Below are 12,738 nucleotides of genomic sequence, written 5' to 3' on the forward strand. Positions count from 1 at the left end.
AAAAAAAAAAAAAAAAAAAAAAAGAACAGTACATTACCTCAATCATTAGAGACATAGTCTCATTGCCATAATAGTGCAAAGAACTGTTTCTATCAGTGAAGTCATACTTAAATCCTGCCAGGTGAACTTCATGGCAAATGTGAAATGCCAAAGAAATGGCAATTAGTCCCGTTGTAGGATGCTTGGGTTTCTAAAAAAAGAAAAAGAGGACACACAAATTATAATTCTCATCTTGACAGACAATGAAAACCTGAAAATGAGGGTCTTAATAATAACAATTACCACTAATGACTCTGCAGTACCAACAGCTGGCAAAACTACTGGAAGTAGCTTGGAGCTTTTTTGGAGTAGAAGAATTTCAGAAAGAAAAAAATTACTTCATCTGAAGAAGAGGTTAGAGGGGAAATGTTTTATTTCTTACATCAAAAAACCCAGCAATAAATATCCACTTATCTTACAAGATATCACTTCATGCAAAGAGTATCTAGTGATTAACTGCACTGCTACCAGAAATGAAGTTTTAAATTAAGTGTATTACCAAAGCTGTCCTATTACTATATGTCCTATCAACTACTACATGGCTAGTTCATATCCATCTCAAAGCATGCAAACACTAAAGCAGTTCAGTCAAAGTTAAGCTACGGCATAACTGTTTTGGTGCAGCACAGCCAGAACACTCATCTCCCAGGCCTTTGGGAACAAAATTGGTCCACACGGTAGCAAACAATTCTTCACAGGAAGGGAGATAGACTGGATAATGTAACTGCTTTTTCTCCTCTCCTGGTTCAATGGCTCTAGAACAAGTTGGATTCAGTGAACCGAATGGTTACACCATCATGTAGCACATCACAGTGGCATATTTTGATTCCTTGAGCATTTGGTTGAGGGTAAGAATTGACCAACACCCCCCTCCCCCCAGCCCCACTTTTTCTGCTTTATAAGATCAGAACTAATGGTAATTTCTTTGAGAGGATATCACAATTATTTAATCACCTTTGGGGATTTTTACATCTTTATAAGAATCACAGTGTACCTTGTAAATAACATTAACCAAACACATACAGAGTATTTGGCTGAGAGGCCCCACAGATTACCAAGATAGCGTTCTGCCTTTGAATATCTAGGGCATGAGGAGTTCAGTGGTGTGATCCTAACCCCTGCTTGCTATCTACCTCTCATGTTGCCTGCACCATGTGACACAACTGTCACAATGTTCTGAGGAGGACCCAGATAGATATGACAGGAATGCTGCAAATCAGGACTGAGGTGACCCAAAAGGTGTCTGGCAAATATTCCATAGAATTTCACTGAGTTATGTTTGGTGCTCTTTGCTTTTGACTTTTATGGGCAGGAAATCCAACTAAGATCAGCATATTGTTAAAGCATAAATCATATACTGTCATGCATGTAAAATGCTCTCACTGCCCAGATATACATGAGGGAAATGAAGAACTGGTATGACTCAGCTGTACAAAGAGCAATCCTTCCATAAGTAAAACTTTCCTGTGGACTTCACCTAGCTACAAATTTTGTCAGTTAAATGGCAAGGCTTAGAATCTGACCTCCACCGTAACAACGCTCAGGAAATTCTTGAGAGATTCTAGACTTTGTTAACGAAGTCCACGGAGATCGAAACATTTAATGGGAAAAGATATGTAGCCTCTGGGTGACCTGTAATAATTCTGCTTTACTGCTGACAAGGCAGTCATGCAGAGAGAATACACATGGTTTCAAAAATGATGTTCCCAGAACTGAGCTAACACTGAGGGGTGACACTGATAAACAAACTTGTTGGAACGTCCAAAAAGAAAAAGAGGGAATGCAATGATGGCTTAATGGAAAATTCAAAGCTCATTCAACATGAACACCAACAAAAAAGGGACTAAAAAACCGGACAGTTAGAGCCCAGATCACTCCCTGTTGTGGAGGTACCAAGGGAAGAAGGCCTGCCTGTGGGACAGAACACTCCAGGGGAAGTCACCAAAGAGTTGTCCTTGGACCATTTTGTCAGAGATGAAGGGTACATATGTTTACTCTCTTAGAAATCAAGTCTGTGTTCAGACCCAATGGAACCTTTTGGGATCCATGGAAGACATGGGCCTTTTGTGCAGAAGATATGGGTCTCCATATCACCTCCAAGATATCACCCACATTTGTTTAATTGGAGCACGTCTTTACCAGTGCTTCAGCTATTGCTTCTTTCCCTGAGCCTTGTCGGGAGGGAAGGGTACGGTAGGGGAGGGGATTTCCTATCATGGAGAGTATAAGGCTGTAACAGGGGCTGACTGGAAGCCCCAGCTACGGACAGTAGAAGCTGGCCAAATTGGGAGGAAACTTACTTGAGCTCAAGGGAGTCACAAGGCCACTGGTGCACCCGGAAAACAGGTCTGGAAACAAACCCCAGGGAGAAGACATACTTCCAGGAGCACGTGGTCATGTGCCAGGGGGAGCTCGCCCTCACTGGCTCAGAACACTGACAAGTAGCAGAAGGGAGAGCTGTAAGATGGCCAGATATCAGTGTGGGAGGGAACCTTTGCCCGCCATTCAAAGGGCCTGAGCAGGCAGAAAAGGCAGCCGGCAGGTGGCCACACTCCCCAATCAGGAGTCGCATGGCCAGCAAGAGACTACCTGATTGGGGAAGAGGGCTCAGTTGCTAGAAATAAAAGCAGGCTTGAGCAGTAAAGCCCGCAGCAGTTGCTGCAAACAGCTGGAGGCAGAACACCGCCTGTTTGGCACTGCTGGTGAGGAACACCCAGAGGACAGGGTAGGAACTATGCAAAGAGCACAAAGGTCCTGGTCCTGGGGAATGACCTAAAACTACACCCTGCTGGGGTTGGATGGTGTGGTGGGGCTGCTTCTGGCAGGGAAACTTCCAGGAAATGCCACACCTGTGCTTCCTCAGTGAAGGGCGAGTATGGGGCGCCAAAAAGCCTCAGCCCCCACTGCCTTGTGGTTTACCCTGTGAAGGGGAAAACACCTCTGAACAGAAAAGCATTGCAAGGGGCCTGAGGCAGGGTCCAGGTAAGTCGACAGATGCCCAAGGCCCAAAGGGGCTTAATGCCCAGAAGGGTCCAGGTATGCTTACAGATGCCTGAGGCCTGAATAGCTGAAGGCTGAGTTAGGGGGGCCCAGGTAAGTCATCAGATGCCTGATGCCCAGAGGCCCTAATGATGGGTTAGAGTTGTAGGGACCCTGCTGCTGTGTCCAGTAGGGCCTAAGACAGTCCAAAGGGCTGCACAGGTGCTGACTAGTGTAGCTGGAATAGAAGCCCCAGTGAGGGGCAGGAGTTAAAGGCCCAGGCATGTCCAAAGATGCCGAAGGCCTGCTTGGACCAGAGGCCACAGCAGCACAGAAAGGCGCCCGGGGAAGTAGTGGAAAATCTGGGTGCCCTCTGTGAGGCAAAGGACACACTGTAAGGGAGGTTTGAAGCTGTGTAATATACCCTTGGCATTGGGCTTTAAAATGGGCAGCCTCCTGCTTTAAAAATAAACAACTTATTATTTACATCAAGGTGCAGCAGGAGTGTGTAGGTGGGCAGACTGCCCAGACAGGGAGGTAGGCCAGCATGGTATTTGGCCCCAACAGTTACCCTGTTACAATCAGCCTTCTGACAGAGAGGGGAAAATACAGGAGAGCCAGGAAGCTGTACAGTCTACGTGGAGGTGCAGGGCCCAGATGCCCAAGCCAGGGTGTGAGAATTGAGACTGGGACTCAAGGAGGATCTGAATGGAGGCAGAAGAGAAAGGTACATGAAGAGGGCTGCCGGGATAGTAAGGGCAGGGCCAACAGTACCATGGATGGGAGGAGATGAGTGCCACATCTCGAGGCACCTGATGACTGCACTGTGATTGTAAATGCAGGGTGAAAGTATGTTACTGCATGAGAAGGGAATGAGCTCATCAGGGGATTGATTTGGGAAAGAAGGAATGAATGAATTTATGGGTATTAATCAAGAAATGAGAAGCAGATGAATTTGTAGATGTTTATGTTGAGAAATAAGTGAATTAATTTACGGACATTCTGAATGAATTTATATGACTGATTAAGCAATAAGAAGTTAATTGATTGGTGGATATTCTGGAGGAATCTGAATGATCAATTGAGAGATAAGGAGTGACTTAATTCATAGATATTTGTTTAGTGGAACAAGGAATGAGTGAGGTCGAATGATGAATTGAGAAATCCAAAGGAGACCAAGACGGGCTTAAAGTGGAAACATGAACATGTGACTGGTGTGAGTCATACACCACAGACTTGAGAGGAAAGGGGCACGGTGTAGGGAAAGTGAAGTTCTGTAAAAAAAAAAATAGGCAGTCCAGCAAAACAGACCTTCTCCCTGAGAGCCAAACCTCCCCCAGAGAATTGGAACAAGGCATGGTGAGCGAGCGAGGGGACAGGGCAGAGAATGGACACGTTCCAAGAGAGTGGTGGCTTGAGAATTCTTGCCTGTTCATAGAAGCCCACGGACTTTTTGTGCGCGGTTCAAGGATCTTTGGGCTCTCATCTCTACCTGCCCCTTTTTCTCCCACTTGACATCTTATAACTCTTTTGTCACACACTGCAGGCTTTTCCAAAGCAGCCAGTTGAAGTACCATGCCCAAACTATGATTTGACATGGGAGAAAATGCAGAGGAGCAGATACATTTTTTTTTCGTGAAAGTCAAACCTGCTTTGTAAGGGCAATTAAGAAGGTCAAATTAGACAAATGTGGTAGCTGATTTATAAAGAATATCTGTGAATAATATCCAAGGAGTGGCAGCTGCACTTTCAAGATAAAGCACTCCTGTGTAACAGCTGTGATCTGGTAAATAGCCTAATTTTCTGCACCTGGCATTACATTTGCCTGGGCTGCCTATGTAGTATTTTGGCTATACAGAAAAGATCTACATGTTAAAATCTACATTTCCCTCAGGGTGTTCTTTAGTAGGAAACTAACAATTTATATATAAATAGCAGCCTGGTCCACATAAAACACTCTGTGTATCCATTTGCAAATAAGGCCACTAGACATTGCCATTTTCACTAGAATGTCAAATGGCTACTGGAAAAGTGGAATTTGAAAAATTTCCTTGTGGCAGGACAGCACCCCAAATTTAAAATGACCATATTTTATTGCATACCACATGGTACCTTTCCCCAATAAATCAGCTCTCCAAAACTGAAGCGAGTGTCTCAAGTGTGGAAGCTGATTTTCTGTGCTGGGACAGAGGCATGGACATGTTATAAAATTCCTTTCCCCCTGACAGCCTCATAGGGAAGGAGCAAAGTTCATCCTTCAGGGTCACAGCTATGTGTTAACTCTTTCACAGCTGCTGCAGAATTGGCAATAGCTTTTGGCTAAGCAGCTAACCCAGGGGTGAACAAAATACAGCCTGTGGGCCAGATCTGGCCTGCCAACTGATTGAATCTGGCCTGTAGGTGGGCACCTGCCAACTGACTGGATCTGGCTCATGGCTGCCCCTGCAGTGCTCCACATAGGGCCAAGCCCTGTCCACTCCCACCTGGCAGGGGCAGCCTGCACCATGCTCATGTCTGCACCTGCTGGAAGATCCAGCCCCAGCCAGCATGCACAGCTTCCTGGTGGGGCTGGCTCTGGTGCAACTGCAGTTGCCCAGGTACTGCTCAGTTCCCTCTGCCTCCAGCAGCTCATCCCCTTCCTCCTGTTCTGGAGCACCACATTGGGCAGCAGGTAATGCAGGGAAGCCATGGGGATGTGTGCCCAGCAGCAGATGCCCAGCCAAGTTGGGGGGGAGGGAAGGTGCAGCCAAGGGGCTCTTGCCCAAGTGCATGGGGCTCCAGTTCCAGGCTGCCTTCCACCCACCCCACCCACCTGGCACTATGAGCAGTTACCTGTGGGCAGTCAAGTGGGTGGATGGCCACTGGGAGCTGGAGCCCTCTGCACTGAGGCAGGAGCCACCTGGCTTCAGCTCCCCCGTTTGGCTGGGCATATGCTGCCCAACATGCATCTCCATGGCTTCCCCATACTGCCTGCTGTCAGAGTGAACCAGCAGGGGCAGGTGGAGTAGGAGTCACTGGAGGCAGGGGGGAGTAAAGCAGTGTCCAGCCAGCTGCAGCTGCACTGGGAACAGCCCCACCAGAAAGCTGTCCATGCTGGCTGGGGCTGCAGCCATTGGTGAGTATGGGCAGGGCTCAGTCCCATGTGGAGTGCTGTGGGGACCATCATGGGCTGGATGGGGGGCGGGGGGGGCACAGACCATACCTGTACCTACACTTGCCCTGGAGTGCTCTGCTACTTGCATGCCCTGTCCTCCACTCCCACCCCCCAGCCAGCCCCACAAACATGTGCATAACCACTCTGCCCCAACCCCCACACCTACACCAACACCCCCCTACTCTCCTACAGCTCCCCCCACACACATTATACAAAAGTAGACCTTATTTTAAACTGTCATGGAATCCCCTCTATATACACTACTCAAAAAATATATAAATCAGGACAAAAAATAGTTTTGTGATATTACATTTAAATATGTTATATAGTAGATATTTGATTTTTAGTATTTGATTTGTTTTTTTTTATCTATAATTTGGTAAAATTATACCTTCTGAAATATTTTGTGTGTGTAGCCCATGACAGCTCACCAAAACTCGTTAAGTGGCCCTCCAGCCAAAATAATTGCTCATCACTGAGCTAACCACTGCTGGCAATTCACTAGTGACTGTGAGAAGGTTATCACTTTAATTTTTGCCTGAGCAGCACAGGTCAGGATTCAGCCCTGTAGTCAGGATCCTCTGCAGTCAGAATTCAGTCGTGAATCCAGAAAAATATTTTTTTCTTCACTCTGCTTTCCCAAAACAAAGGTGTGTGTCTTATTTAAGGGCTTGCAGTATGTGACAAAATACAGTACAGGTTTCCTTTGCCAACCACTGGGGTTAGGTTCCTGAAAGTTCCCGTCATTGGCAAAACCATGGTTGGCAAGACAAAAGGCTTATGGGAAAAAATGGCAAGTGGAGGGCTGATGCCCGGCCATGGAAAACCATGGTTACTCAAAACTATATACCGTAGTAGCCAAAATGGTATATAGAATATTAAGCATGGATACTCAAAACTGTGGTTGGGAAAACCATGGTTGGTGAAGGAAACCTGTACTCACTTTACATTGTGCTTAAATCATGCATCCAAATTTTGGCCTGGTTTAGCAATGCTCTGCGTTGCTCAGTCCGATGTACAAGAGATGAAATCTTTCTAATGCCACTGGCTATGATGTGTTCAGTCTGCATTGCAGACAACATGTATTTTAGAAAATTTTTAAGCAATACACCCTCCCCTCCCCCATTTTTCATATTTCTTCTGCCCAAAAAGCTTTAGAGCCATGGATCTTACCAGGAAAAAGGGAAAACAAACAGAGTTTTTTGCAAATTCTGCATAATTCTCTAGGTAGCTCTTCCCTATCATGCCTGGAAGGTGTGATATAGTATCAAGGAACCTTTTGGAGCTGAAGGGTATCCTATGTCCCACTGAGAAGCTAGGGTAAAGGCAATGGCATAATACTTTTTCTCTAGTCATATGATAATGTTTTGTGTTCAGTCATGAGATGAAGTATAATGCTTCCTATCTAGTCATGAGATCTTAAAACCATAATTTATCTAGGGTAGAATATTATCTTGTTCCAGTGGCTAATGAAGTCACCTCATAGTTATTACCAGAACATTTTTATAACCCTTCTGTACTCAAACACTTTTGTCTCCGTAGATACATACTCAATGAATACATGTGCACAAATGGAGCATCTTCACTCTATGATTAAATGTCTTTTCATCATGTTAGCTAATGCTGTTGGGCTCACCAGTTAACACATGTTAAAAGTACAATTTACCTTGTCTACACTAGAATTTTAGTATGTGCTAATTAAGATGCCTTAGCTAAACATATTAAATTATCTGTTTTTCTCTAGTAAAGACAAGACCACATAGTACAAAGTATGGACAGTACCTACATTAAAATATCATAAAGAAGCACTCGAGAGTTAAGAGATTTAGTCTCACCTACAGAAATTTTCAACACACCAAACCAAGATTCCTATTTAAAAAAAAAAAGATATATAATGCAAATCTAAGTGCTTCAATATAGTTAAATACAATAAAAAGATGATGGTAACCATTTCCTATAGTCTGCAAATGAATAAAATGTTAACAACAAAAATACTTACTTCCTTTTTGAAATATCTTGTAGGGAAATGAAGCCATTCATGTGCAGTTTTTCTGATAATACTAGGATCAAGTATCCTGATTTGGTTAGTCTTATATATCATGTTCAAGGCTGGTTCTTTCCAAAAACTTTTAGCATTCTGCAATAGTCAAATACATATTTAGTTAATTTTGCTTTCATAGCCTTCCTAATGCTAACTAGGAAATGAAAGCTGGGGGCACAGTGATTCAGTGGGAGTATTGTATGAAAAGCTGAAGTGGAGGTGACAGGAGATGAAATGATGAGAGAGAGAGAAATGCTTCCTGGAAACCAAGATCAAAAACTAAACTGGTTTAGTTCAACCATTTGTTTTAGGTCAAGGACTGATTAGCTGTGGGAAAAGAAAACAACACTGATCTGAGTTTACAGTGGGGTCAGTAAGAACCGTAACCTGATTAACTAGGAGAGCTGCTGCTTTTCCCAGCTGGGGGAAGTAATAGAAGGTAAACATTCCCTTCTCCAGCCATCCAGCTCTGATTTACATTTAATCAAAATGACCTAAATTCACAGACTATGCAAATCTAGGCCCTGCTGTTTGCTCCCACAGACTACTGGGAGGGATATGCTTATCCTCGACTAAGCATTCAAATACAGATACCGCTTACTTTGGTATAAGTCAGGAATCATGCTAAAAAGTCCACAGAGTTAAATTAAGATTTTTTTTTTAAATAAATGAAACCAGTGGAACCATTGTGACCATGTAGTCCATCTTCTTGTATAATCCAGTAATTACAGAATTACACTGCCCTCCATCTATGACACCACAACTCCCTTTAAAGCAATTATCATATACCCTATTAAAAAAATCTCTCTCTCAATCTGTAGTGTACTTATTCCTTGATATAAAGTATGAATCAAAAGAATTCTCATTTATTACATTTTACAGGGGGAGCAGAAAACAGATGGTGATGAACACTTAAGGAAATCCAAGACCACATGTATAGATTACAAGCGATGTACAATTGTGCAGGAAGGAACTGGAGTGCATGACAAGAGTATTCTAAAAATATATGTGACAGCTAGAATCATCCCAAGTCATACATTTTGCCCCATGGAAATTTCTGATGTCCTGTTGACTTCAGTTATGCTGATTAATACCAGCTAAGGGTCTGAATTATAATATTTTCTGAAGTTTTTCTTCAGGTGTGGGTTGCTCTCCAACTATACTGCAGAAATGCAGCAAACACTGTGCTCACACCAGCAGGAAGCTCCTGTAGACCATCAGTTCTATTTCCTAAAAATATCTGTTCCACTCCTTCGATTTGTTACAGCATGTTATATCTGAGATGATTAGGAAAAGCATGGTACACATGCTCAGCTATGACAGGCAGTCAGGACAATTTGACAAAACACAATAAATAAATAAAACTTACTACTTTCTGACCGCCCAGTAAGCTCCAGAGCCACTTTAAATCATGTGGTTTGAAAACGACAAGAACAACAGTAGTATTAGGATCATAGTGAATTGGGTCTGAAAAAACCGATTCTGGATAAAAAAGTCGGAAATCTGTCTTCCTCCCAACATCGTCTTCATACCCTATTATGGGACCATTATTCATTCTGTGGAGGGTAAAAAGAGATATTAAGGGCATCGTCATAAATCCATTGTGTGCTATGACTGTCATGTCTAGAATTCTGCAGGGCAAATGGCATAGCTGTAGAGTAAACAGCATGACTTGTATTCATACTAAATTAATGGGAAAGAGACAGTTAGGTGATGGGTCCTGGGCTGACAATTTACCACAGGGACTTCAAACTTGCAAGGACATTTTGTCAAACTGTTCAAAATAAAAGTGCAATATTGCCTAACTTGCAGCCTTATCTCCCACTGACTTTGGTCCCTAAACACATGATCAGCCAGGATCCTGGTTTTTCCTGATTTAAAAAAAAAAATCACAAATTCTTTGATAAAAAAATCCAAAATCTGTGCGATTCCACCCCCCCCCCCGCCCGGCTCGGGGCCCCCCCCCCCCCCCGGCCCTGCTAGTGCCCCTCACGCCCCCCGGCAGTCTCCCCAGTCCTACTCATGCCCCTTACTACCCCCACAACAGCACTCCAGCCCCACACATGCAGGGACAGGCACACAGATAAACACACAGACATACACCCCCCCAAAAGCTAGGTGTGTGTGGGGAGATGGGGGGAAACTAAGGGGTTGGGAGCGCAGACTGAGAATGGGGGGAGTGCATCTCTGTGCCTGCTCGGGGGGGGAGGGGGCAAGAGCACGGGTGCCCCTCTGTGGGCCATACATGCGCCACCCAGCCAGGGAGCAGGGGAAGCTGGCTGTGGTCTGAGGAAGCAAGGATGTGTTGGGGGAAGACATGGAGTGCCTGCCAGCCAGCACCATTCTTGGTGGGGTTTCCCCAACACTTGCCCCTCAGCCCAGGCACACAGGTGGGCAGGCGGGGAGAGGGGGGGAAGAAAATGCACCCCCGGGGCACAGTGGTGGAGGGGCACTGCCAGCCCCCCACCTCAGCTCACTCTGTGGCCACTCCCAGGAGCAGGGCCAGGGGGGCGAGGGCAGCAGTGCCCTTCTGCAGGCCACACACTGCTGCCCAGCCAGGGGTGGAGGGGGAGGGGGAACTTGCATGCAGCAGCCACTGCCACCACTACACTGCCACTGCTGCACCTTGCGCCACTGGCCTGCGATGTGAGGTGGGGTGCAAGGAACATGGGGTGCAGTGGCAGCCTCTGCTCCCTCTTGGCTGGGCAGGCATGTGCAGCTCGCACAGGGACACTGCTGCCCTCACCCCCCTGGCCCTGCTCCGGGCAAGTGGCACGGTGGCGGCAATGCAGTGACGCTGGCACACAGTGGCCACCATACCACTGCTGACGGCCGCCACTGCACCATCGTCTGCAGCTGCCCCCACACCGCACCTTTGCTCACGTGGAGGTGGCCACCAGCACCACTGCACCACCACCGCTGTGCCCTGTGCCGCTTGCCCAGAGCACAGGTGAAGGCAGCAGTGCCCCTCTGCAGGCCTCACATGCCTGCTTGGCTGGGGGTGGGGGTTCAGGCTTGCACACAGCAGCCACCACCGTACCCCACATCCCATGCAGCTTTCCCACTGCCAGTCGCAGGCAAGCTACGTGCAAGCTCCCCCTTCCCCCCGGCTGGCCAGCACACATATAGCCTGCAAAGGGGCTCTGCTGCCCTCATTTCCCCGGCCCTGTTCCTGGGAGTGGGCACAGAGTGAGCTGAGGTGGGGGGCCAGCAGTGCCCCTTGCCCCTCCGCCCTGTTCCCCCCCATCTCCCTGCCTGCCTGGGCTGAGGGAGGGGAAAGTGTTGGGGAAAGCCCCACCAGGAGTGCTTGCCTGCTAGCAGGCACTCCATGTCTTTCCCCTGGCTACCTCAGCCCCCAGCCAGCTTCCCCAACCACCCTGCCCCACAACCCCCAAGCCCCACTTACCTCCAGGAACAAAGAAAACTGATTCTCTTCCTGCAGCAGCCTTCAGTAAGTGATTGCATAAGGTCCTGCCCTTTCTCCCTCTTCCTCCCCCTCCAGGCAGGACTGGGGCTTTTCTGCCCCTTTTGCAAACACCCCTTGCAGGCTGGAACTCAGCCAGCCTGCAGAATTCTTTCCAAAAGGGGGAAATCCATGAGTTTCCCTGCTAAAAGGGAAAATCTGCATTTTCTCCAATTAAAATGGGAAATCTGGGGTTTTCTCCGTTTTTCCGTGGGAAACGGAAAACCCGGATCCCTGGTGATCAGCCTACCCCATACTCACGTGGCTCCTGAAACACACTGAAAGCACCCTAAGAAGGCCCAGGTTCCTGTTACCTGTATCTAAATGTTGGGTGCAGTTTATGTGCTTCTGTGGCTTGCTGCTGTTAAGGTTCAGATTATGTCTGTTCACCTAGTTTTAAACTAATCTAGTTATATGCAACCTTTCCTCTCTTAGACCATGCTGAAGGACTGCTGCTTTGAGAGCCACAGTTAAAAGAAAGATGGTCAGGTGGGATATTGGGGACTGTCTTCTGCCCTGATCCATGTCAGCAGAAGCAGTATGAATTGCATTCTCACTTTCTGTGGTTTGTAGCTGTTCTGCCTTCCTTTGGAACAATCTGGCACCCCCATCTGTAAATAACATTTCCTCTCTTCCTTGAAATCCAATGTTTCCATGAAATCACTGCTTTGAAAAAAGATGATCCCCTCCCACACCATTTCATACACTCTCTGAAACTTTATCACATTTCTCAGAGTTATTTCTGTAAGTTCCTAGGCACTAAGCTTCATCAAGTGCTTTCAATATTTTTTCATCAAGAAACTATACAGATGGTTCCTGCATTCAAGGGAACAGTCTGTAGTGATACATGGCCATTCATTTCTGACCCCAGAAGAAGAGCAAACTGAATAAAAATGTATATGCTGCAGTATCTATTATGACTTTAAACCTTTATTGATATTAAAAATCTCCCCAGGGACTTAGCTCATCAGTAGCAGAAAGGAAGTAACACCATAGTAACCCAAACCTGTTCTTTCCATCTCCACCATTTATTTATTTATTTATTTATTGGGGGGGGGGGGG

At 46.2% G+C, this 12,738-nt stretch overlaps 1 protein-coding gene across 4 annotated transcripts in view; it reads right to left on the reverse strand.

Moving 5' to 3' along the window:
• The window catches only part of ST3GAL6 (ST3 beta-galactoside alpha-2,3-sialyltransferase 6), a 74,984-nt gene that overhangs the window by 2,285 nt on the left and 59,961 nt on the right, over positions 1-12,738 (reverse strand). For 3 of the 4 annotated variants that reach the window (XM_019527105.1, XM_019527103.1, XM_019527102.1), the window contains exons 7-9: positions 9,583-9,769; positions 8,172-8,309; positions 38-190 (exon numbers count right to left, since the gene is read on the reverse strand). In XM_019527105.1, the coding sequence (XP_019382650.1) occupies positions 38-190; positions 8,172-8,309; positions 9,583-9,769 (478 nt within the window). Of the gene's footprint in view, positions 1-37; positions 191-7,958; positions 8,042-8,171; positions 8,310-9,582; positions 9,770-12,738 lie in introns of those variants that run through there. The other variant, XM_019527104.1, reaches the window with a different exon arrangement.

This window comes from Gavialis gangeticus, unplaced genomic scaffold, assembly GCF_001723915.1.
Source record: "Gavialis gangeticus isolate Ggan-Ray unplaced genomic scaffold, GavGan_comp1, whole genome shotgun sequence".
In the NCBI taxonomy this organism is placed as follows: domain Eukaryota; kingdom Metazoa; phylum Chordata; order Crocodylia; family Gavialidae; genus Gavialis; species Gavialis gangeticus.